We start from the raw sequence: 26590 nt of genomic DNA, 5'->3' as shown, positions 1-26590 counted from the left end.
TACTTGCACCTTTGTCCTGTTTTGGGACCTTTATAGTTTCCTCTTCAGCACATTTTGAGCATTTATCAAAATTTCCAACACTGCTATGCAGATGACATTCAGATATATATCACTCTTAAGCTCCAAGATGTTTTCAAGCAGCAGATGTTGCACACATACTTTAGCTCTATTAAAGGTTGGATGGTAAGTTTCATCCAACCTAATGAGGAGACGTCTTTGATGTGTCCCTGACAGATTTGCGCCTATGGTCATGGAAACTCTGGCTCCTCCCACCAAGCTGAGTTCCACTGTGCTGTGCTCTGAACTGTGGGGGGTGATTATTTATGCCTTGATTTCATCATATTTGGATTATTATAAGTGTTTCTGTCAATCACTTTTACGCACAAACTCACCGATTCTTACCAGATTTGTATTTCTTTTAATAAAAATAAGCCATTTTATGCAGTATTTAAATTTATTTTACTTTGACTTGTGGTCATTGCGCCGCTTTAAAAACAAACAAGCTTTTCCTCTGTTTAACTGAGGTCCTTTTACTGTATTGAGCAATTTTGTCATCCTGTATTTATTTTACTGAACTACCTTTAGGCTATTTTCTATATGTTGTTTTCAATTTCTGAACTTCTGAGATAAATTGAAAACATCTTATGAGCAAGTCCAATTTAGTGTATTTCTCATCATTCATATAGATCCTCGATCCTTCAGACATCAGTGTGTGATATGTGGAACTGTTAAATAGGAAGTCACTTCATTCCTCACTGCACACCATTACTGATAGCCTGACTTTAACCCTAACCTTTTTATGTGTCACTTCAGGTTATGATATGTCAAACGACAAGCAACAAATGTGCGGACACTCGATAGAAAATGTGCATGAAATGTCACGGTACTCATACACGATATTTTATGATTTTATTTCTCGGATTAAAGGCCAAGTGAATTTGAGACTGGAGTGAAAAACAAAATGCACAACATTTGATGATTGTAGAAAAGCAGGAAATTTATTAGAAGGGAAAACATGAGGATTGTGACAACAAGATGGCTTCGTTTATTCCTGTCATGATCTACTTGAAATAGAAATGTGCAACAAAAACCCCAAAACAACCTTAACTTATTCAGTCTAAGGAGTCCCCTCTTATTGCCTGCCCCTCCCCTCCGTTTTTCTGCCCACCTGAGCTGTTTGCCAGCTCCAGTCCTTCGCCTCGGTGGGCATGACGCAGCTCTGAACTCAACCAGCTGGAAGACAAGGGGGAGAAGGAAAGAAAAGTTTTGAGTGAATTTCTAGAGAAAACGTAACCAGGCATGACTTCAAAAACAAAGCTTCCTCGGTCAAACAAAATGTACCTGCCTATCTCACAAGCCCATAAAAAAATGCATTTAAGGTGGACAAAAACATCCAGACTTCGAATCAGATTAAACTATAGCACGTGTACATTTACAGCTTTCAAAGAGTGACAAAACGCATTGGAGGCGTCACAAAGCACGGCATGGAATATTAAGGTAAATTTAGCATGAAATAGTCTCATTGTGTTGAGTAACAGTCTGAAATCTGCCTCCCGGGAGCGCCGAACATCTGTTGTCGTTTTTCATCACAACAGCCGGGAGAGACTAAAAATGCATCAGCATTCAAGGGAAAGAGGAAGGTAACACAGTCTGCATGCAAGAAGCTCCTACTGAACACCAGGTGACTACAGAGGAAGGAGGCGGCTCCAAAGGTCAAGGAGGAACAGAGGAGTGAAGGATGAACGCATCCACTTAACACACTGTTTGCTGCTACAACTACACATGTTTCTTTTCCAACTATTTATTTATGAGTGACTTATGTATGTATGTATGTATGTATGTATGTATTGTACTATTCTTAGTTAGTGTATTGTCTGTCTTGTCTTAATGTTGGTTTAAAATGGAGCACTGTAACAAAAAATAATTTCCCCCAGGGATCAATAAAGTATTCTGATTCTGATTCTGATCGCACAAAGAGGATACAACAGGAAAACCTAAAGGCTTTGTTGTTTGTAGAAGAACATTTTTAGAAAAAAAAAAAAAAATGTTTTACAGCTAAAACTGCTTCAGCGAACATAAAAATAAGTGGAAACTACAGAAACAAGATGAGATGAAACGAGATTAAACAGTATTCTTTGGAAGTCTCTATTTAGTGTGAAGGCGTTCGTTTCTTTTACTGGTTTTCCTTTTAGATCACAACTGTTTGATCTGAAACAGCCACCATCAAAACAAAAACAAAAGGTTAAATATAAAATACACCTTTTGGGAGCTGCAGAAACAAAAAAGACTGAACTTAAAACATTTCCTTGTAGTATCTACTGTTAAGGTTTTTGCAATCGTCCTTCAGCTCATGTCTGATCCTTGTGACGTCACACAAAGTGATGTCAGTGCAATTTCTCTAGACCAGGGGTGTCGGACTCCAGGCCTCAATGGCCGGTGTCCTGCAGGTTTTAGATCTCACCCTGGATCAACACACCTGAATAAAATGATTAGCTCATTACCAGGCCTCTGCAGAACTTCAAGACATGTTGAGGAGGTCATTTAGCCATTTAAATCAGCTGTGTTGGATCAACGACACATCTAAAACCTGCAGGACACCGGCCCTCGAGGCCTGGAGTTCGACACATGTGCTCTAGACCCTGCCTGATAGAGGCCTGGAGGAATGCAACTATCTTTAAGAGGGATAGGCATAACTACAAATCTTAGGACTACTGCTCATCAATCCAGTATTTTTATCATTACTTCCAACCACCAAATGATCCAAAACTGATAATGGTAATTTCTGAGCTGCAGATCAGATGATGGTTTCAGCATCTCAAGAGTTTAATAATGTACACACCTTTAAGACCTTTAAGGCTTTTAATCAGTAATCACATTTATATATTAGATAACTGATCATTTAGTTAGTGGTATGTGTGCCTCAGGCTGCTGGTATAACACACCTGGAGCAATTCCAAATGAAATACAAAACGAAAACTGTGCATTTCTCCGTGTGTGATGGACTTCTACTAAACATTTTGATAGGCTGCTCATGTTTTTGCCTTTAAAGGCAAAAGACTTGTGGTGACAAGTACTTTCCAATATCACCTCTAGTGACGTGCAATCATACTTTTGAGCTTTTCTCTCTGCCTGCGTGCTGCACCACACCCACCGCGGGCAGTAATGTGCGGATGGGAGGCCAAAACTGAGAGAAAACGATGGTGTGGACGTAGCCTTAGGTAAAGCACAATGTCTTCTGCATAGAAAACAGAAGTGCATTAAGGATCTTTATCAGTAACTGAGGCGGTCAAAGTGTGAAGATACAAGCCATTTTTTTCCTTTAAGCACTGAAAGCAATACCACTAATATGAGAGCAAACTGATGTTCCAGTCTTGATCTGCTGACTCTGTTTAAAAACATTTTAAGTCCGTGTGTGTCAGACTGAGCAGATTTGTGACTGGTTCAGCTAACATGCTGGTGTTTTCACAGTTAGTAATTGTCTACTTGAGTGCGTCATTGGCCACGGGGCCAATCTGTGGCCAAGAACTCACCCTCCTGTTTTCAGAACACACCTGAGGCTGTTGCCACAAACATTACTGTGCCTCAACTTTCCCCCTGCACCCTGCTGCAGAGGTTCAGTCTGCAGACCACTGACATCATTGCTTTTTCTTGCACTTCAGATGCATTCAGGGACAAGAAGGAGCAGCAAGTACAGCTGGTTTGGAAAAACAGAAGATCTAATCTAACATTAGGAGAAAAGGTGAAGAAAAAAAGGCAAAGCCATTGAGTAAACAAGAGCAAACCTGTCCAGCAAAGGCAAACAATATGCAACAAATGTCAATATTTTCAAAATGCGCTCTGGTGAGGAGCATCTATACAAACATGCACGGCGTTCTGCACTGCTTAAATGTCAAAACCTTCTCACATCTCTACGGTGAAAAGCAGCAGTGTGGTGCTAATCGATGAGCTCTATTTTGGCTTCTTCTGTGATGAAGAGTAACGAAAACGATTCTACATCCACTCTGTTCCTGTAACATTGATGATGCATTGCTGCTGAATTTCTTGAGCCGTGACGGCACACAGAGTCTCCATCTTCCCCGTTTACACTTCAAAGTTACATTTTGTTGCCACTCTGACACTCGATCCACTCTTGTATAATCTCCACCACGCGGGGGGAAAGAAAACAAAACCAAAACATGAAAACAGTCAGGTGAAGGGCAATGCGGCAAAGAAGGAAAACTTTAAATGAAGAACACTTGGTCTTTACAGGCTGTGGCACGAGCGGGCATTTCCGTGGCGGCGGAGAACGCGGCTACGATGGAGGCGAAGACTACGTTTGGGTTCTGGGCAGCGTCGACGGCCGTGTGCAGACCCCTGGCACTGTAGTACTGCACCAGAGGGGACGTCTGCCGGTGGTAGGCTTCCAGGCGCGAGCGCAGGGTGTTCTCGTTGTCATCGCTGCGGCGGATCAGGGGCTCACCCGTCACCTGAGTGCAGAGTAAAAAAAAAAAGAAAACACATAAGACGAATCAGAAACTGTGTTCTTCTGAGTTCGCAAAAATTTTTGCTTTATTTAAAAATAAAAAATTGCATACAAAATGTAAAGCACGTTAAAAGTAGAAATGCCCGACAACACGATCGGTTGTGCAAGAACTGATTAAAAAAAAAAAATGTAAATATCACATGACTAATCCAAAGTGCATACAATTTTACTTTATGAGTTATATTATTGTTTCAGTCTATTTTATTGTACAGTCTTTACCTTCCAACATAAAGTGAGTTGATGCACATGTTGTTGTGATTTGGTGCTATACAAATAAAATGTAATTGGAATGTAATTAAAAAAAGTAATATCTGATTTAATATAAAATGTCCTGTATTTAACTGTAAATTGTACAAATGAACTGTTGCATCGGAAACTGAGCAGATAGCATTCGACAGTTTTCAAAGCGAAAGTTTTCTCAATTTGTGCTTGGTACAATATTTCATCAGGGGAGAAACCCCCCCCCCCCCACCACCTTGTGAACACTTGATTTGTTGTTTCCGTTTCAATACTAAATATAGTGTTTCACCAAACATCTTTCAATTAACCATAAAAGGCACAGCACCAATGAGTTTTCAATCCAAATTGTTTTTTTGTGTCAATATAGTTAAAGGCAATGCATGTGCATGCACAAATAGGACTGGCATTAAGCCCTGGTCACTCATTGACCATTAAACATTGCTTTTGTGCACTGGGATGTCAACATAGCTACATGATCATTCGCAGTCAGGTTTCTACCACGTTGCCATAACTACAAAAGCTGTTGTTCCTCAAACTAATTTTTTTAAAAAGAAAAAAGAAAAACAGCAGAAACAGGAATCAAAGCACCGACTTAGGATCTGATGTTTTTCTGCAGAATCTCTCCTTTAAGCTATCGCATTAATCTCCCCCTGTGCTGGCTGTGAGTCCCTGTGCTCTGGCACTGATGTACGACAACAAACACTTGCAGAGACAGACCTGCTTGCAGACTCAGACTCGTGCCTGCTGTCAGCACCTGATTACAAAAGCTGGGAGTTGAACGACAAGCCGAAACAACTCCAAGGTGCAGCAGCAGTCATGTCCCACTTTTGAAACACTCGTGTTACACAGTACTTGTGGGTCCAGTCACACCTGACATTCATTACATGTAATGTTTCATGATTACCACATCACAACAGTGCAAGGTGCAAAATGTGTGCTCAAACGACACACACACATGAACCAGCTTGGTGCTAGTCTCTGCTACATTAGGTTCAACAGCACCTTAAACATCTGCACACACAGACTGAATTGTTGCAATTTTCACTAACGCATAAAACTGTACAGTCGTTGGAACGTCAAGTATAAAACTAAAAGGAGAAACTGAATAATTAAAATTAAGTCTCTCTGCTGCACATTCCTTAATCCACAGAAATCTACTCATGGAAAAAACAGGAGACAATCTCAGGAAAACTTCAAAGCTCTCTACAGTTGTTTCTCCGCATCTTCAACAGCAGAAAGAAACATGAGATTATAACTTCCAGTTGTATTGCTTCCCCTTTTTAATGCATGTGTGCAGACGGAGCACGGTTAGACTGCCAAAACAAAAAACAAAAAACAAACTTCAACTTGAGTTTATTTGAAGAGCAGACACTTCTAATGTGACTCATGTCACTTTATTAGTAACAGGATGTGTGAAAATGAACATCGAATACTACATTTCAAAGAGGAAACATGCCTCATGTATGCAAACACAGTTTTCTACACATTAGTGGTTCTTATCTAACATTCACACACACTTATACTCCAATGAATGTATTGGAGAACAACTTGCCCAAGGACACTTTTGGCATGCAGACTGAAGCAGCCAGGTATCGAACCACAAACCTTAAACCCTCCATGCACATAAACACAGGTAGTGTTTGTAATTTGGTAGTCCTTGTTCTGCCCTACAGCCACCTGAACTTGTTTTCCACCTGCAGCACATTCTGATTAAAGAAGCCCTCCAGTCTGCTGAAGAGCAGACAAACAATTACAGTCACAGCTAAAGTGCAGGTGGAATCTGAGAACGGTGGACTGTTGAATCAGAAACTCTTTGTAAAGCAGCCAACTGATATCATGGACTACCACAATGGAGACGTAAAGAGTGGAAAAGTGTTTAAGGAAAACGTGAGAAAGGACACACTGGCTGGCAGGCAGCGACTCAGCTTTTGGGTATCGGTGAAGACCTGCTAACTGTTCATCAAGTTTGATTAAATTCTGACAAACACTGCAGGAGTACTGGTTCTTGTGACGCGTGGGTGGATGACAGATAGCTCATTTTATAAGCTCATCAGTCCTTAACATAGATGAGCTAAATATAAGTCAGCAAAGAGACTTGGGGAGGTGTTAAGCTACCCGAGCGGTCTCTGTATGATAAACCCAGACATGGTCAACGCCATGTCTTCGTCTACTCACACACTGGTTGAACTCTACTTTGAAGCACACCACCATCTCACACTATTAATATAATTAAAGAAATGAAACTCTTTGTTTAAACCATTATTATTAGTTATAATCACAATTTCTACCGTCATGTTTCTAGAAAGCTTCACACTGACCTTTTTCCAAACTCATATTAAAACAGCAAATGAACTTCAGGTCTTTTTTGGTAGGCGCATTTGTGCGTGAAATGTGTTTTTAATCATCATAAAATGAACTTTTGCCATCTGCCAGGCTGAAACAACTTGTTAGCATTTTTAAAAATCAAGTTAGTAGATGGCCTAATACATGACCTTTGGTCTTTTATTTAGTACATGTGTCATAATCTCCTGTTGCAATAGCGCAGACAAGAAACTTCTCGCCGTCGCCACACAAATTTTATTCAGTTGCTGCCAGCAGACAAGTTCCCACATGCAGAAAATAAAATGAAGGAGTGAAGTATTCAACCCAATACTGAGTAACAGCCAGTGAAAAGTATTTGCCCCCTAAACCTAATGACTGGTTGTGCCATCAGCAGCAGCAAGAACTGGATTTAAGTGTTTGTATAACTCGCAATCAGTCTTTCACATCGCTGTGGAGGATATTGACGCACTCTTATTGTTGCCACATTGGAGAGTACAAGAATGAACGGCCTGTTTATGGTCCTGCCAAAACATCTCAATCAGGTTTATGTCCGGACTTTGATCAGGCCACTGCAAAACATTTTTTTAAATTTTTGAGCCAATAAGAGGAGGACTTGTTGGTGTGTTTCAGATCATAGTCCTCCTGCTTAACTCAAGTAACCCAGGGCACAAAATGATGGCTTGACATTCCAGGATTTTCTGGTCAGGAGCAGAATTCATGTTTCTATCAGTTACAAGTCATCCAGAGCCTGAAGCATGAAAGCAGACCATCACACTACATCATGTTTGTCTGCTGGAATGGTTAAAAAAATAATAATAAAATGCCATGTCCATTTTACTTCACATGTAACAGGATTCAAACCTTTACAAAGTTTGACTTTTGTCTCATCAGGCCACAGGATATTTTCTCTAAAGTCTTGGGGATCATCAAGATACATTTGCTAAATATCAGACGAGCCTTTTTTGTTCATCTCCCGTGGATGCCACTTTTGCCCATTCTCTTTCTTATTGTTAAATCGCTATGTTGGTGCACCACTGTTCCAAATTTGCTCCACTTTCGGATAATGGCTCTCACTGTGGTTTGCTGGATTCCCAAAGCCTTAGAAATAGTTTTGTAACACCTTCCAGACACAGACTTTGTTTCTCGGTTGTTTCTTTAGACACATCTTTAGGCAAGACGTGTTGCTTGTGATCATGATGCAATCTTTTAGCCTACTTTGCTTTATCAGAGAGGTTGAAGAAAAATCTGGTTTATCACAGTTAATTCATGATTTTGGGGGGCGTCATTTACTTTTCCACACAGGGTCAGGTAGGTTTGGATAGCTTTTTTCAGGTAATAAATGAAATCATCATTTAAAAACAGCATTTTGTGTTTATTCTTGCCATCCTTGCATAACATCAACATTTGTTCCAGTTGATTTGTTTGCTCCACTCGTTTGTGATACATTTTGTTCTTTAAGAGCAGATTAGTGGCTCTATTTAATTGAGAAAATGTACTGAATAATCTAAAATGCATGGAAACACTGATCTAAATCTTTCTGCTGGTTTCCAGGCTGGCAGTCATTTTCGGTGGGTGGCAGTTTAGCCAGAAATGGTTTCTAAGTGGGTGGAAAGTACTTACGTCATCCTTCATGGACTCTTTGGGGGGGTTGAACTCCTCGTGGTAGGAGCGGCCGCTCGGCTGATGAATTAGTCTGGGGAAACAGAGGGAAGATGGTAAGCGGAAGCAGAGCACAGGACAAGGACGTTAAAGAAATCAGAGCAAGAGCGAAGGAGGTTTGACAACCACGGTGACTCATTAACTACTTAACTGTCCTTTTTTTCCATCCCACATGATGCCCTTGTCCTACTTGGGCTTGAAAAGGCAGCAGTCTCTTCAAAAAGGACCCCCACAGACAGAAAGATGACTCTCTGTAAACTAGATATGCTTTCTACTCAGCGTGACGTGTGAATAATGTGGAGTGGGTATAGTGAAGAAAGGGGACACCGATGAATGTCTGAAGAGACGTCTGCGTGTGGGTCAGCTTCAATTCAGGGCTCAGAGTCTCATACTGAGTGTTCTGAGACTTGTTTTGTAGATCATTAGACGTATTAATGTACTGCATAAGAACAAAAGTAAAAGGAGAGAAACACACCAAAGAAAACAAGAAGTAACAATTATAACTTATTTTCCAGTTCTCTCTCATTTCAACATGTACAGCTTATGCAAACATTAGGTCAGACCAGAAAGTAACACATTTCTGTTTCAGTTCACCAGTGCTGACTTTCTCAACAAAAGCTGAATGCAAATCTTGTAACAGTATGTATAGCAATGTAATAGGGATAGAACGAGGAATGAATAATGATGAATCAGAATTCAGAATAACTGATGCATTGTTTTGAAATGTACCAGAATAAACTCCATTACTCGCATGCATTTCCAGTTTACTTAGATGTGAAGGTCACCGAGGTTCAAAGTTATACAGCAACACCACAGGAGTTACGTGTAACCGCACAACCCTGTGGTGTTGGCGACATACATAGGTGACACGCCACCAAAGTTCATCAATCAGACATTGCAGCTTTCAGCAGACTAGCATTCTGAATATAGCTAACTGACAAACCCATGAGTGCATGGCTGATTACCAAATTACTACATAATCCACATTAAAGATGTTACTTTAGTAAACTTTCATTTATAGTTACAGAAATACAAAAGGTAAAATTCACAGCACATTAATATGAACATCACAAAGTGCTTCACAAAAAAATGATAAAACTTTAAAATGAAATGTTACCACTTTGAATATAATTTGTTCTACTGATATTCAGTTCCTAAACCATGTGCGGACACTTATTGGAGCTGATATACTGACTATGGATGCCCTATTACACATTCAGCAGATGCAGACTGACATTTTGAATGACGTGGCCACTCTGTGAATGCAAGCATTAAAATCCATTCTTTTGTTAGCTTCTTCCTATGATTACAATATCTGCCTCTTCAGCTGCAAAATGCTGTGTGTTCATCACCTAGTTGCCAACTAGGGCTGTGCGATATGACCAAAATCTCATATCCCGATATAAGACATCTATCGTCCGATAACGATATAAATCACAAAAATGTAACATTTTCTGTAAATTCTGTGAATCTCGGGCAGCTCGACTTGTGTGAAGTGTTTCCAGCTGCGTGTCGTGTACCTGGAGTCGAGTGTTTTAACTGATGTATGAAACTATACATTTTTAGACATAAGTTGTAACGGCCGACGTTTTCTTTGTATTTATTACACAGCGTGCTGCGGGGAAAAGCCTGTTCTAACGTTTGAGTCTAAGGTTTATTTTTTAGCACCTGGCGGCTCTTTTTTGCTTCTCATCCGTAAATAATCTGCTCTTTCACGTGATTCTGTTTATTTTGAAAAGTCTCAACAGGATCTTGAGCTTTATTGTGAAAGGTTTATGTGGAAAATACACAAGCGGACACGCGGTGGTTTTACCGTTGTTGTTGCTAACGACAAGGCATAAAAACAAGCGCTTGTCCGTCTGTAGTGTGGTTATATAAGCGCTATATAAGAGAAGGAGAGAACTTTAAGAAATTAATATAGCCACTACAGTGACCATCAAAACGATGAGAAAATATTGCCGTAAACAGTTTATTTTGCGACACCACAAAACAAACGATAGCGTAAAATGAAACGATAGACGTTTTTAAATCGTCATCCGATATATATGTTATATCGAACAGCCCTATTGCCAATCCTATTTTCTGTTTAGACACAGGCTTATTAGCGGTTAGGGAATCAACAAAATCAAGAGACTACTCTGTGGGCTCATCACCTGGTAAATAGTAGCTGTGTTTACATTGAAAATCTTAATTGTGGCTGCTTGAGAGCCATGAATTAGATCAAAGTTATTCAGATATTAGAGTATCATGTTTTTTTCTCTGCACACGTGTCTCTTTAGAGTTAAAATCTGGAACCAGATCATAGAACCTAAAGAAGGAAAGAAGGTGACTGGACTTCTCGGACGTTTTACGTCTCAGTCGAGAACGTTCTTTCGTTCTAAAACCAAAATGGTGGAGAGTACAAAGCATTTAAAATCTAGTTGTTGACCCACTATTGATCATGTGGCTCATCACATGGGTCAAAGTGTAAAAAAAAAGAAAAAAAAAAAGGCATAAGTCATTATCAGCAGCTGATACGGACACAGGCTTTCTTTCTAAGCTCTTTAGAGTATCAGCCAGGCACTGAGCAGCTGTGGTATTCAACATGTCCCATCAGGGACGGACACGTCGACTTCTCCAAGAATTGAATCTGCAAACCTTCTTGCTGCAGATGCTCAATCGCCTACAGGCTACTTTTTGCTAATCATGTGCGTTCATGCTCCATTTCTCCTTAACATCATCTCACTGTCCCAGAACCTCCCGTCCGCATGAATCAATCTACTCTACCTGAGTAGGTTTAACACGCTGACAGAATGAGGAGCTGCTCACTCGAAGGAAAATCACCAACTTGCCCTTATTGTCCACTTGCTACCCACCTGAGAAATAAACCACACTCTTTTTCTGGTCTTGAATAAATAATTTTCTGTCATATTTCTGTCAGTGCGCCCCGGGCACTGACGAGCCAATGGTGAGACTTTTCTAGTCATCTTACTACATGTAGAAGATTCCTAAAAGAATCTCTGAAAAGCTGTTTATATTACATCTTAGGTGTGAGTGTAATGTGAATACAGTGATTTATTTTACAGCCTCTGTCAGTGCGCCCCAGGGTGGCTGTGGCTACAATGTAGCTTGCCATCACCAGTGTGTGAATGTGTGTGTGAATGGGTGGATGACTGGATATGTAAAGCGCTTTGGGGTCCTTAGGGACTAGTAAAGCGCTATATAAATACAGGCCATTTACCATTTACCATACTGACTCCCACCTGCCACAGATCCTGCGAACCAGCAGAGAATCATCGACGGAGAACTCGATCACAGAGTCCAGCTTCTCGTCTCTCTTGTCCAACAAGTCGTCCAGCTTGAAGAGACAAACACAGGAAGTCAAACATAACAAATCTGCTGTAAAGTACAAACTGACTTTTTTGACAACCGACTGTATAACACTACTGTTTTCAGGTTTATGTAATTAAACTTTAATAAAAGCTTTGTTTTTCTCTGTGAAGTTTGAAGAAACTTAAAGTAGATAAGGACAATGTTCACAAAACCCTTTTAAACAGATTAATTATGCCACCTAAAACTATTTGCATCCATTAATTTTAGCCTGGTTATTCTGAGTTCTAGGTTTAATATATTTGAGAAAATAGTTTTAGAGTTTGTGTGTGTTATCAGTTTGTTAGGAAAGTTGAAACTGAAAAAAGAAAATGAAATGTAGACACTAGAAAAAGTTGCATTTCCTGTGAAAATGCAGTATGAATGCTGTATAGTGGAATCTGCTAAAAACAGCAGAAGAAGCAGAAGTGTCTGCTGAAAAGAGGCGAATAAGCTGAAATTTGTGCTAAAAGAAGTGAAGAAGCTGAAATTTTTGATGAAAAGAGTTGAAGAAGTTGAACGGTCTACTGAAAATAAAATGTTGCCATGAGTAGGATTCGAACTAGGGCCTCCCGCTCTCAGAACGGCTGTTCATCTCACTGAGCTAAAACACAGCTCGCCGAGGTGAGCTAAACTGGTGATCACACTTGTAATAAAAAAAAAAGTATAAAAGTTGTGAGCACCAAAAGCTGAAAAAGAAACCTACCAGCATGCTCAGTTCTCATGAATCAACATTAAAACTAGTTTGTTTAATCTCTTCATTAGCCAATCTGTATTTAAAGTAAAGCAAACTGCACGATGCTCAAGAATTATTAAATCAACATTAAAAACGCACCAAAACACTAATAAATTAAGTCCTCACCATCTCTGCTTGTTTGACCGTTCGGGGGAATCCATCCAACAGGAATCCGTTCCTGCAGGCCGGCGACTCAAGGTTCTTCTCTATGAGCTCCACGACCATCTCATCACTGACCTGCAGGGACACAAAAACTCCTCTTTATCAAGCAACAATATTTTGGCCTTATACATTTATTTCATGTCAATACAAAATCTTTTTAAACAGCAACAGGAAATTGATATTAAAGTGCACAAATATGAGCAAACAGCACCAAACTGTGAGAGTCAAACAGATGGCAGAAAATCACACCAGGAACCTCGGTTACATGCTGGGAGATGAAATGGAAACAAAGAGCTCTGCAGCAGCTGCACAAACATGTGTACAGCGCTGGACACAAATATAGAGGAAAACACACAGACGCCTAGAAATGTTACAGAAGTGAGTTTTGACATTAAAGAGACTTAAGAGGCCACAGAATCACAAACAATTTATTATGATACAGAATAAAATGGCTTTAAAAATCAACAAGATTCTCATCCCAACACCATTTCCCCCTTCAAAACAAAAAAAATAAAAATCTTGGGGTTCATTGTTCTGTATTAATTTGTGCCTCTCATATGTAAACAGTTATATACACAAGTCAGGTCAGCAGAGCATGTCCACCATAAAAGTATAACATGATTTTATAGGTGAATCTGATCCAGTCTCAAATTTTAAAGTAGTCATTATAAAGTTCATCGAACTTGATTTAATACAACTCGATTTGAATGCTACATACAGATCATGGATTGGAGTGTAGTCTTGATAGTGATCATGCAAGAGCATAAAAAACTGAACTGGAACAGACATCCGCCCGTCCACATCGTGCAGACTTCCGGGGATTTAAAAAATGCTTTTTCACTTCATGCCTCTCTTACGGTGCGTGTTCACACCGAATGTGATACACGCGACCAAAAAGCGCCAGACACCCCTAGCTGGTTGCGTGCACATTCGCACCTCGACGCGTGACCAATGCGAATTGGTCACACTTCAAAATATGCAATTTTTTACACACGTGAAGCGGAAATGTGGGAGGAAGTAGTGCCAGACGGTATGTTTGGAAGATGGCAGCTGTCAATCTAGCGTTTGAAGAGAGTCTCCCTTCTCTATTTACTGTGGAGAGCAGAGCAGCAGCTTAAAGGACGTCCTCGCCGTACCTGGGACCATCAGGTCCTCCAGAAGAGTGAGCAGTTTGGTGAGTTTCACCATTTGCTCCCGGAGCTGCGCCTGGATGACGGCCGCTTTCGGCGGTACCACCGTCTTTCCCTCGCCCAATTTGAGGATCTGCTGTCCCGCATTGGTCCAAGCGTCGCCCGTCTAGACACCAACTACAGGCGCTCAATCCCACCTTCAGAGCGCTTCAGAGTGTTTTATACGGTAGTCCTTTATTGATACCCGCTACCTGATATATTCTCATTTGAAGTCCCAGCGACTTCCCCACAACGACTCTTTTAAGAGCCACCCATAAACCTCTAAAGAGCGATCCTGCCTTTTAAAAATGTTCTTAATAAATGGAGCTTGCCTCCAAAATAAACTAACCCCTTTTTATTCTCTTAAATAATTGGTCTTCACTATGTTCCTATATAGTAGTATATTTTTTCTTTAGTATAATATGAAATAAATTCCACATGTGTCAAGTTGTCTGTCAAGTTTGCTGTGTAGTAGAACCGAGACATTAGTCATTACAAAAATTTCAAAATAATATTACAATTCTCGGTAGAGAAAGCAGCTGGTGTCATACAGCTCCGGGTGGTTGGCTACGGCGTTGATGAGCCTTTCCTCCATATTGAATGAAGGGCTTTGGCTAGACCTGCCCCTTTGAACTAGGTCAGAGAATCACATCACCAGGTTCCTGATTGGTTGTCGCAGCGCGACTTGACACTGGAGTTCAGATCTTCCCAACTCGAGCGCGATACGCGCGAATGCACAAAATGCACCACACAAACTGCCATGCATATTTTTATTCGCGCTTCAAACGCGTCAGTTGCTTTTTCGCGACGCAAATCTGCTTCTGAATTTCGGCAGGACCCACAGTCACAATCATGCTCCTCCATTGACTTTACATGTATACCTGACGTTCTGGTCGTGTCTATCACGTTAGGTGTGAACGCACCATTAGTTTTGTTTTAGCATTATTGTTGATACAGTTATGTGGTTTTAATCAACTCTATTGGAACCATCACTGCAGAAAAGGAAGGAAGCAAGTAATTGTAATATAAGGAAAACATGAGATGTCATCAAAGACTCGGGATGACGAGCTGCAAAGTCAATAAAAACCTCAGAGGAGACAAAGGGACAGGAAGAAAAGTTTATAGAGAGATCATGAATAGAAGAGCAGTTACCAGTTTGCCAGAATCCATCGTCTCCTTAAGCCTCTTGCCGAGCTCGGAGCCTGAAGCCACCATGGCCCTCAGCATGTCTCCAGTAGCCAGGTGGCAAACGCAGTATTTCTCTGCTAGCCGAGGGGCCTGCAGGGGAGAGAGTGTTTTTTAATATGGAACTACTATTCATCACTACCAAACACCAACTGAAGGAAATATTTGGCTGTTGACCTAAACACTGATGAACAAATACTTCCTGCACCACTGACAAATAAAACCATGATGTAGGTTTCTGAGCATAAGGCTCTGAAAAGAAAGTTTTCAGCACCACAGACTGATCTGTGGAGCTCTCGACCTTCTAGACGGCGTAGCTTTCACTTTTTCAACTCATCTGAGGATTAAAGATTAGAAGACATTCTCTTTATATGTTGCAACTAATGAAGTCAAAGGTTATAATTTATATAAGCTCATTAAAATCATAACAGAGTGAAGATCCTTAACCAACAAAGGTGAGCTTAATTCATTTAGACAAGGCCTCAACTGCAGTAGAGCATATGCTGCATAGATGCCAGCAATGTCCAATACTTCAACATCTCCAGCTAACAATTATTTTCACCACTGACCGATTCATACTATTGATTATTCATTTAGTAAAAATTGATAATTGAGGGAATCTTGACATATCCTGAAGAAAAAAAAAAATTACATTTTTAAATGAGCCAGAACCAACAACTATCATTCCTGCTTGTGCACAACATAATTAATCATTTTCCTTTTTATTTTCACATAACGCTGTGTTTTAACTCTGTGTTGTTGTTTTTTTTAATTCTCTTAATGCATTGCGAACCTTTAATCTCTTTTGGTAAGCACACTGAGTGTACATGTAACGAAACGTGTTATAGAAATAAAATTGACGCTGAAGCTTTATTTAAAACATTTGATCGCTCCAATATCGGTGATACTAAAACGGGGTTTGCAACAGAGTGCTTTTGGGTAAACAAAGCACTCAAAACAAATGACAACACTAAACAAATCAGAGAGCAAACACATGGATCTATTCTGACAGCACGTGTCTGTGCTATCAGACACGTCCATGTGCCTGAGCAGAGAGGACTGCACAGTGAACCGCAGGACACAACGACGAAGGTCACACTGAGACAGACATCTGGGTTTCAGCGCTCTACACAGCTGCAACAGAAATCCTACAGAGTTATGTAACTGCGACACTGGAGCCTTACATGCCAATGAAATGCTGAAGAAATTCCAGTTTTGCACAATATAATTCTAAGAAAAACCCACTGATATGCAACTGGTCTTCTCAGACTTCCATCTGAGTTTTCTCCACACTAGTATTTCTGTATGACTGCTGCAGCTCTGGTTGCAGGCTCCCGGGAGGTTTCTCAAGTACTAAATGTTGGCTATTGTTTCTAATTTACAATTGATGTATTTATATGTAAAGATGAATTAGTAAAATCTGAAAAAATTAGAAATGAAGTACTATTCTGAATGATAAAGTTAAAAATAAAAAAGGCAACTGTCTTACCTGGTAAATATTTTTATTGATCATTTAATTAAGGAATATGAAACTAAATGATTTATTTTCACCACAATTTTACAACAATAAATACAGTCAAAAGAAAATATTTACATGTAAATATCAAGAACTGTTTTCAACATTATTGTGAACAATTCACCAGTCAACAACAACACGTTATTTAAAATAAACCACAGATGCTCCGGGTTTTTAAGGAGAAACAATAGGCAAACTAATTTTAATAACAAGGTATTAAACTGAATCAGCAGGTTTTTATAAATATGGGTTTGTACTTTTCCTGCTGCTTCATATATCATATAAAAAGTTTTTCAGTTGTGAACTTAAAACAATTTTATGCTTCTGTAGCCTGTAAACAGCACAATATACTCAATTTATAATAACAAATGTATAAACTGCTTTTGGAAGGAGTCCAGTATTAAACTTATTTCGAAATAGCACCAACAGAAAAAAAAAAGACAAACACATTAAAATAGCTGTAACAAATTTGGCTGGTAGAGGTTTCGGTATGCACTTCACTGTGAAGCTAAAAGCAGATAATGCATTGAAATTTCTCAGAAACTCAGACATTAACGGGGTCGTTGTGAGAGTAAATTTTATTATTACATAGAGGATTAGAACATATACCTAGAGATAAAGAGACTGACAGCTGGCTCTAAAGCCTGGCAGGCTAGCATTAGCGCCGACCATGCGCCTAGAATACACTACTTATATTTCAGGCTAGCCGCTAACAGCTAATGCTAGCTCATTACTCGTCTGGATATTTCTGCTCTCACCTGAGTCCCCTTCCCAGCTCCAGGAGGTCCAAGAAGGATGGCACGAATGCCGTCCTGCACATCGGCTATCGCCTCCTTCAGCTGCGTGCTGGGGGCCATGTCAGGACCTGGGGGGGCACCGCGGCAGAAACTTTAATAAAGTCCGTCGGTGTAGTCCTGGGTAGACTTCAGCCAAGTTGGCTAGAAAAGGAAGGACCGCCGCATTCTCTTCCGCTACAATGCATAAACCCCGCCCCTTAGACTAGTGCGCTTGATTGGCTGTCAGACTGCTCTATCACCAGAACAGCTGAATGACTTGCTCAGGGCTCTGTCTATCGCTACCTGTGCCAGCTGATTGGATAGAATTCGTAAAACACCTTGTGTAACTTACGAACAGGGCTTCAATAGAAAATGCCAATTTGTAAAACAAATAAACAAAGCAGAAAAAACAACAACAGAAAAGTATGATAGTTACTTGAAACTGACGTTGAATTAAAAAAAAACTTACCAGAATGAACACTAGAGTGCCACATAAAATAAAGGTTACACATTTATTTGTTTTTTCCTTCATAATTAAACATTTCCTTTTGTTTTGCGGATTGTTTTTTTTTAAATATATAATTAGTATAGTATTGTTTAATGGTATTTTAAAATTGAATGACTGATTTTTGTGACTAAATTGACATAAAATGTACACAAATGTTCACTGTTAAAACTTTTAACAACAATAATTAATATATCAATATATTATTCCATAATTTATCCGACCATCCTCTTCTTAGCCAATCCAGTGTTGCTGGGGCATATCCCAGTTGCCACATAGTGTGAAGCAGGGTACACCCTGGAAAGGTTGCAATCTGTCAAAGGGCTAACACATAGAGATGAGGAGTGTCTCTGATCACCCCAACCAGTCGTGGCAGATGGCAGCCCCTTCATGGGCTTGGTTCTGCTAAAGGATTCTTCCTGTTAAGAGGGAGTTTTTCCTTCCCACTGACACCAAGTGCTTGCTCATATAGGGTCATCTGATTTTTGGGATTTTCTTTGTGTTTCTGCAGGGTCTTTACCTCACAGTATAAAGTGTATTTAGGCAACAGTTGGTGCAACTTTTGGTGCTGTATAAATAAAACTGCCAAAAAAACGTTCAACACGTGAATTATACTTCTGCATCTGATCTAGGCTGTAACTTATGCCATATATCAAACTTTTGCTTAAAATTCTTGAAAAAAAAAGTAAAAAAACAACAACAAAACATTTGTATAAGTGTTCTCAGCCTTTGTTCAATAATTTGTTAAAGCATCTTTGGAAGCAAATACATCCTCAGTTCTTTTTGAGAATTATTTCACAATCTTGGCACAACTATTTTTGGGCGATTTCGGCCAGGCTGTCATGTGCCTTTTAATGAAAATTGTCTTTCTTCTACCACACAGGCCTGAATGGTGAAGTTTAGAAATGGTTGTCCTTTTGGAAGTTTCTCCTCTATCCACAGATTAATGCTGGAGCTCTGTCAGAGCGAACAAGGTAGTGGTGGAGCGGGGGGTGGCTTACTGGGCTTAAGCCCAGGTTGTTTTTTCAGAAGCCCGGGGTCTTTTGGAGTGTAATTCTTTCATAGTTAGATGCCTGGCTGACAACTGTATAAAATTGTGTAGAATTTTGAGGTGAAAAGGAATTTAATGCATTTTGAAAAAAGGCTGTAACACAAAATGTGTATTTAAGACACGAGCATTGGAAACAAAACATGCGACAGAATCAGCAAAATGAAAACAAAATGTAGAACAAATAATTTTATATGTTCCAAAACAATTTCTGTCTGTAATAAAATTTAAAAAAGAAGGACAAAATGTGTGCAACAAATAGCCACTCTAGCTTCACAGGTCACACACACACACACACACACACACACACACACACACACACACACACACACACACACACACACACACACACACACGTATATATATATATATATATATATATATATATATATATATATATATATATATATGTGTGTGTGACCTTCCTGTGAAACTGGATGTTTTATGGCACATTCATCACTGAGCTGAAATGGAAGATTACTTCATTTTATCCCGCCAAAACAGGAAGTAAATTACCACAAGTTAAAAAAAAGAAGAGATTTGGGTGGGTTCTTGTGAGGAAGTTTTTTTTTGGTCTGTATGCTGTGAAACTTCTCTTTTAGAACTGCTAATACACAGCAGCCACACACACACACAGCAAAATGCCTGAAGCTGAGGTAGTATACTCCGATGTGAAGCTTGCAAGAGGAAAAAAGAGAGCCAATGGTGAGACTTATCTAGTCATCTTACTACATGTAGAAGATTCCTAAAAGAATCTCTGAAAAGCTGTTTATATTACATCTTAGGTGTGAGTGTAATGTGAATACAGTGATTTATTTTACAGCCGCTCATTTTATTGGCAGCCATTTTCAGTGGTAGCTGTGCAACAATCCGGTTTCATCTTTCATTACAGAGGCCGTTACCACATCGACTGACTCGACTTACTCTGAAATCAAGATCTCAAAGACTCAGCCATCCACAGCAGAGCTGTCTGGTAGGAAAACAGCAGTAATTAATAAACAGGAGGATTAACTGTGAGCTCCAGTTAGTGTCTGTTATTAAGTAAACAGACAACAGAGGAAGCACTTTTTCCTAAAATAAAGCAGAAATGTGTTTTTTGGTCAAACAGAGCTCTGTCGTTGAAAACAAAACATCCATCTGAATCAGTAAAAAGAAAAAACGCAGAACATTTGTTCCAAAATTGTAGCTTTATGTAAATTTTAAAAAGAAGGTCAAAATGTGTGCAACACATAAACACACCAAACTTTTACAGTAGTACTGGTACACGATTTGTATTTTTTACACCTTAACTTAAGACAAAAAGATGACAATGATGAATATGAGATAAATGATAGACATTACTGCAGCATCAGAGGCTGTCAGTATAAAAAGTAGCTGAAATAAAATGATTAAAGAACAAAAACAAAATTGTAGTTGAGTTGTCACCACACTTTATTCTAAATTTAATGTAAATTTAATTTGACAACATCAGACCCACTTGTTTTTTTAAGTGTCTCATTTACAAGTTTCCCCATTTTTAAAAAAAATAAATTTGGGATTTCTTTTTTTGTTTATACTGAGGAAATTATAAAGAGATATAAAAGTTAATTAAAAAATGAGGAAGTGGTTCTGAAGGAGTGGTTCCTTTAAATAAATTAGTTTCTGTGTGTGTGCATGTGTGTTAATGTCGATGCAGTTTCTTTACATTTCTCTGAAACCACTGGTCCGTCTTATTGCAGAAGAGGAACTACGGTGCTGAGCTTGAGGTTGTCTCGAGGAGCAGTTCTCTGCTAAAAGATCATTTGCATAAAATTGGTCAATTTTAGTCCCCAAAAGACCGACTCTGACCAGACACTCTGCTCATTTATCTAAACGAAACTTGTAGCTCCATGCAACCCGTTTTTCTTTGTCCCTCGGTTCCTCCTCACTCTCTACTTCATTTTTAAAAAAATTAAAATTGTTAAACATTGTTAACATTATTTTTTATTTTTCCTTATTTGTAGTCCACATAAGACAGTTAGTGGATGCACAGTTTCATCCAGGAGATTAGTTTTCATATCATTTTTGTTTTAATTAGTTTACCAGTATATTTTTGACTTGTAACTGTTGTCCTCATCCACCGTTTGGTTAGATGTATATTGACAATAAAACTTTACGGGGTTAGTTGAGTAAAAGGACATACTCTGGGTTAAAATGCACCCTCTTACACCTTTAACCATGTAAGAAGCATCTCCTTCATTTTTCAGGCTTGTTACAAACATGTTTGTGAAGTTTACAAGTATGAGAATACAGTTGCCTGGGAAATAGCTCATCAGGCATCTGCAGTACAAAAGATCTTCTTTACTAAAAGTCCTACTTCCTCTTACTGACATGTTATTTATTGTACACTAAATTTCATAAGGTTAAATAATTTCCTTTAAAATTATTTCATGCAAACTGCTGATATGTGTTTATTCTCGGCTAAAGATTTTGTCCTAATTCTCTCCACATAAGCACTCAGGATAACAAATATATATTTCTTTGATGCTGTAATTAATGCAAAGCCAGCGTTCTCCTTAATCTTCATCTTTTTTCGACTGCTTCCTTTAGGGGGTGATGACAGGGGGCGTATTGCTAGCATCCTCCTTTTACAACATCCATGTATCTTCTCTGTGGTCATTCTTATTGGCAGCTCCATCTTCAACATCCTTTGTCCACTTTAACCACTGTTGCTTCTCTGCACATGTCCAAACCATCTCAGCCTCACCTCTCTAACTTTGTCTCTAAACCACTCGACCTGAGTTGTCATACTCATCTGCCTGCACTCTTTTCTTCATCTCTCTTACGCGCTGTCTTTGGAAGGTTGACCTGCACTTTACAACGTCATCCTGTCCAGTATTTTTTTTTTTTTTGCCTGTCCCATTTGGTTCTTTAGCCATCAGAATTGTTGTCTGAAGACCAACAAGGATACCCAATGGATTTACTTTGCCAAATGGATCATCGTGGCATTGCCGTATTGGTCCATTTGATCGACCTTTGTTTTTATTATTTATATATATATTTATATTTTATTTTCAGATGTTACAGACGGGACAGACATGAGTGAGGGATAGGAAAGGGAGAGAGAAAGAGGAAGGAAAAGAAAAACAGAAGGGGAGAGGGACAGTGAGAAAGGGGGGGAGAAAAAAAAATCTCCTGGATCACCTGTTGAGAGAAGAAGAAGAGAAAACAAGCAAAAAACAAAAAAACAAAGCAACATACTAAACACAACACCATCGCATTAATCTAGCTAAGTGTAAACAGCAATAAATACTAAATATTCAATGTTGTTGTGCAGCACGCAGGACAGACAGCGCACATTGTGCTTTGAAGTAGCAGCCAAGAAAGGTGTAATTTAAGTCTATGAACAGTGAACACCCGTGTGCATACCTGTGTGGATCAGCTCGCTTGTATTCAAATGGTTTCCACATGTAATGGTCTGCAAGAGGATGTAGCGAGCCATAGCCCCAGGGCATGAAGCAGGCATAGAGGAGATCCAGGCCCCAGACATCCAGAGGCCCCAGAGTGCGAGAGCCCAAGGAGGACCACTGGAGGGGCATCCGTGCCACCCTCATGGGAAGGGCTGAGGATCCCCAGACGAGGTGTCACCCAGTAGCCACCGAGCAGAAGCTAGAGGTGGCTGCACCGGCGTGCCCGCCGGCTCTGCTGGCAGCCAGCTGTGCCAGAGTGAACCGAGCCGCAGGCCCAGAGGCTGGAGGTCCGAGGGCCCCCCGCACCCCGGAGGAGGCCTGACCGAGCAACAGGCACCAGGCCCCGCCAGGTAGTCACCGGGAGTGAGCCGGTACATACCTGAGTGCCCAGCCCCGGACACCAAGAACCACCAATGCACCGACCCCTAAGGGCATCAGTCACCGGCAGGGAGTGTGGTGAGGGGAGATAGGCCTTGGAGGGCCTGGGAGTTCCCAGAGAGGTGGAGTCTAAGACCCAACCTGACATATAGACACAGACAAACAGGCACACACAGACACAAACATGCATTCCCACCCTCATGCACACATATACAAACACTCAGCACTCACCCAACGTAAGGATTGACATAAATGGACATGTACACACAATCACACTCCCCCAAACATACTCTATACCCCGGGTCCAGGTACCCTCGCCCCCCTGTCCAGTATTTTTAAAGACAGGAATGTGCAATGAATATACGGTTCAGTCAAATACGTTATTGTTTGTCTTGCTTATAAGTCATATGTTTACCTTTGAGGTTGGTGTGTTTTAAATCTGTGATTCTGTGCTCGAAGAACAAGCCAGTGAATCGTGTTCTTTGTACAAATACAGTGAGAACATTAACATCTAAAATCTAGCTCAATAAAATTCTCAACCACATTTACACCACATCTCTAACGTGTTTCCTTTTCTCACTATTCAGAGGATCCTCAACAAGCTGTGGTGAGGAAAGGGTCAAAGGTCACCTCAGAGAGAGTGGTCCTGGTGGTTCTCGGTGTTCTCCTGGCAGCTGCTCTCATTGCTCTGTGTTTTACCAGTGAGTTAACATTAGAATTTAATAAGACTTAAAGTAAAATCAATTATTTTAAGTAATGTTAAGAAGAATAATGCTTCTGTTTAATGTTTCCCCAAAATACTGTCTTTTACATTTTCAGAGCTATAAGAATGTTTTCAGTGTAAAGAAAAATGTTTACTGACTAATTTATTTGTTTGTGTATTTGTTTGATCTTTTTTAAATCAGCATTTGAAATAATTAAAACTAACAAGAAGGTCAAATATCTGGAAGATGACAAAATGAAGTGTGATAATAATCTCACAAGTAAGAATATTTAAGATACACTTTGATATTTGGTCAGACATTCCTGATGAATGACTGATGACTGTTTTATTCTTTATTCTAACAGAGACTCTCTCTAAGATAAAACCATGCAGCACGGTGCAGCCGACCTGTCCAGCACCTAAAGTAATAGGTAAGTTATGGATTTTGTCTCTGAGACACAAACTTCAAGCTAAGCTCACACAAACATGAACAGTGATTTCTTCCACCTGACTGAAGTCGTTGCTGTAATCTCTTCAAAGATGATCCTTGTTATAAATGTGAAGAAGGCTGGGAGCAACATGGAGGAAAGTGCTATTACTTCTCCACCAGTAAATCATCCTGGGAACAGAGCAGAGATGAGTGTAGAGCTAAAAGAGGAGACCTGGTTAAGATAGACAGCAGAGAGGAGCAGGTATGAAACACTGCTGCAGGTTCATGTTCTTACATGTTATATCACATCTTTATGTTTCACCTTCTCAGCACAGAAAAGTCTAACAAAGTCATTTTCATCTTCTTTTTGTGATCAGAGGTTCCTGGAGAGAAAACTGAGAGATGTAATGACTGAGGATGAGGACAAGTTCTGGATCGGACTGACAGACTCAGCATTAGAGGGCAGATGGGTGTGGGTGGACAGATCACCACTGCATCAAAGGTTTGATTGTTGTGAAAATATATTTTTTTCATTTCCAGAATTAAAGTTATCAGTTTTTACTAAACCAGTTATTTTTGTTCTTCAACTCTTAGTTTGACGTTTTGGAGCAAAGGTGAGCCAGACAATTGGAACGGGACACATGAAGAACATCCTGATGGAGAGGACTGTGTGAGGATGGGAGAAAAAGGCAGAGCTGATGATCTGAAGTGTTGGTTTGATGCATTTTGCTCAAAGCCTCACAGAAGTATTTGTGAGAAAGCAGAAGTAAAAGGACAGTTTAAAAAAGTATGTGACTGAAATTCACATATGAAACACTAGGATGAAGTGATGCAATTATTAAAATAATGCCACAAACAGAAACAAAATGAACATAGTAAAATCAACATGAGTAATATTTTGCATCTGATACTTTTTAGTTTTGAAGCGATTAACACGAACAAGAAATGTGGGAGCACCTGTGAAATTCATTAATTTTTATAATAAAATAATAAATTATCCTGTTTTGTAAACTTAAAGCCATCTAGAAAGTTAAAACGTATTTGGGATACTGAATCAATGAGTACATCATATAACAGAAGAACCTATGAATTATTTATTATCACTTTTACAGGAAAAAGAAAGGAACGAAGAAAGAAAGACATGTGAAGTGTTACAATGGAATAAGTAATTCACGTCAGTGTTATTAAAAATAGGAATGCAACATTTAACATCGATTCATCCAGTACAAGAAAAGGATGCTGTGGTTCTCAGAGTTTTCAGTGTGAGAAGCTGTTTGTAAATGTGGTAAATGATACACATTTCTTAACTCTCACATCTGTGACTCCTGAAAAACCTCTGACAGTGTGGTACTGCTGTTGTTTTTTTCTTTTTTCAAATGTGTGTTTGAATGACAAGAAATTAAATGAGCAACAGAACATTTGCTGTTGTTGTAAAATCCTGTCGGCTTCTTGTGTTAACCCGCTTTTTTGGGGGGGGGGGGGGGGGGGGGGGGCATCCAGGATCTGAAGCAAAATCAGCAATAAATTATAAATCATTAGATATCATTACATATTATTAATAGATATTAATCAATTGATCAATTGTTAAAGAAGGATCTTGATTTTAAGATTTCAAGTGTATTTTTAATTTTAAGTGGAGCGCGATCCTAAGTTACACCACAAGAGGGCGCTTCCAGGTCTGGCACAAAGTTCTGCCCATAGTATCCTAGACATTCAGACCTGTAGATACTGTACCTTTATACAGATGACTGGATAATGAATAAAGATAAATGAATGAATTTCCAAATCACTTTAGTTTATTATACATTTATTATACTTCTTTAGTTTGAAATTACTTTGATTGTCTTTTATTGATTTATACATTAATAAATTAATTATTACTAATAAATTATTTGATAATTCAAATAGTGGCAAAAAACCCACTGTCTAATCTGCTGAACACATCTGTAATTCTAAACCTCGACCATAGAGAAGAGAGGACAGAAAAAATGTCTCATTATTTATTTATTTTAAGTTCCAGCTGATCATCGTATCACTTTTTTCCGATGCTGTTCTAAGATCTTTTTGTTTTATTATGTTGTAATTAACAAAATCTTTGTTTATTAAATTTATTAATCAGCATTTAAACACATGAGAGACAAAGAAACATTAAAACAATTGGAAGGTCTCAAAAATAAAGCTGTAAATAAAAAACTGTAAACTTGTACAGTATTCACATTTCTTTAGTGTTTTTGATCAACATTTTAATATAAGTTGGAGAATTTCTGTTACAGCACCAAATTTATAAGAAAAGACAACTTATTAAGTCATTGATAAATTAAATAGAGCATTTTTAAATAATTTGAAAGAGTTTTGTTATTTTTATTTTGTTAAGTTTCAGTAACAAGAATCTTACTGAACTCCTAATAAAGCAGAGATTAATATAGAGCTAAATGTTGAGCCGAACATGAACCAGCATGAGGG

The 26590-nt window shown here is 39.2% G+C and overlaps 2 protein-coding genes across 3 annotated transcripts; one reads left to right on the top strand and one right to left on the bottom strand.

Moving 5' to 3' along the window:
- Window positions 1-971: 971 nt before the first annotated feature.
- On the bottom strand, window positions 972-17814 carry ak2 (adenylate kinase 2). 2 transcript variants are annotated; one of them, XM_080863450.1, is made up of 7 exons: window positions 17618-17813; window positions 15311-15436; window positions 12954-13064; window positions 11986-12080; window positions 8705-8777; window positions 4247-4466; window positions 972-1233 (listed from the first exon to the last, which is right to left on the bottom strand). In XM_080863450.1, exons 1-7 carry the CDS (start codon window positions 17714-17716, stop codon window positions 1226-1228), a joined length of 732 nt encoding a protein of 243 aa, XP_080719576.1. In that variant the 5' UTR covers window positions 17717-17813; the 3' UTR covers window positions 972-1225. The 2 variants fall into 2 exon arrangements, with proteins under 2 accessions (XP_080719576.1, XP_080719575.1); XM_080863449.1 differs by lacking the exon at window positions 972-1233 and having other exon boundaries at window positions 2034-4466; window positions 17618-17814.
- Window positions 17815-19829: 2015 nt separating this feature from the next.
- On the top strand, window positions 19830-25149 carry LOC308384576 (C-type lectin domain family 4 member E-like; the record flags this gene model as incomplete). The annotated part of the gene is made up of 8 exons (XM_080863107.1): window positions 19830-19893; window positions 20081-20161; window positions 23582-23695; window positions 23900-23977; window positions 24063-24128; window positions 24238-24389; window positions 24505-24629; window positions 24722-25149. The coding sequence occupies 8 exons, from the start codon at window positions 19830-19832 to the stop codon at window positions 24924-24926; spliced, it is 885 nt and encodes a 294-aa protein (XP_080719233.1). The 3' UTR covers window positions 24927-25149.
- Window positions 25150-26590: the final 1441 nt, after the last annotated feature.

Source organism: Rhamphochromis sp. 'chilingali', assembly GCF_963969265.1.
Source record: "Rhamphochromis sp. 'chilingali' genome assembly, chromosome: 17".
NCBI lineage: Eukaryota > Metazoa > Chordata > Actinopteri > Cichliformes > Cichlidae > Rhamphochromis > Rhamphochromis sp. 'chilingali'.
The sequence above is the reverse complement of the archived record's forward strand: the minus strand, read 5'-3'. Positions and strand labels throughout refer to the sequence as shown.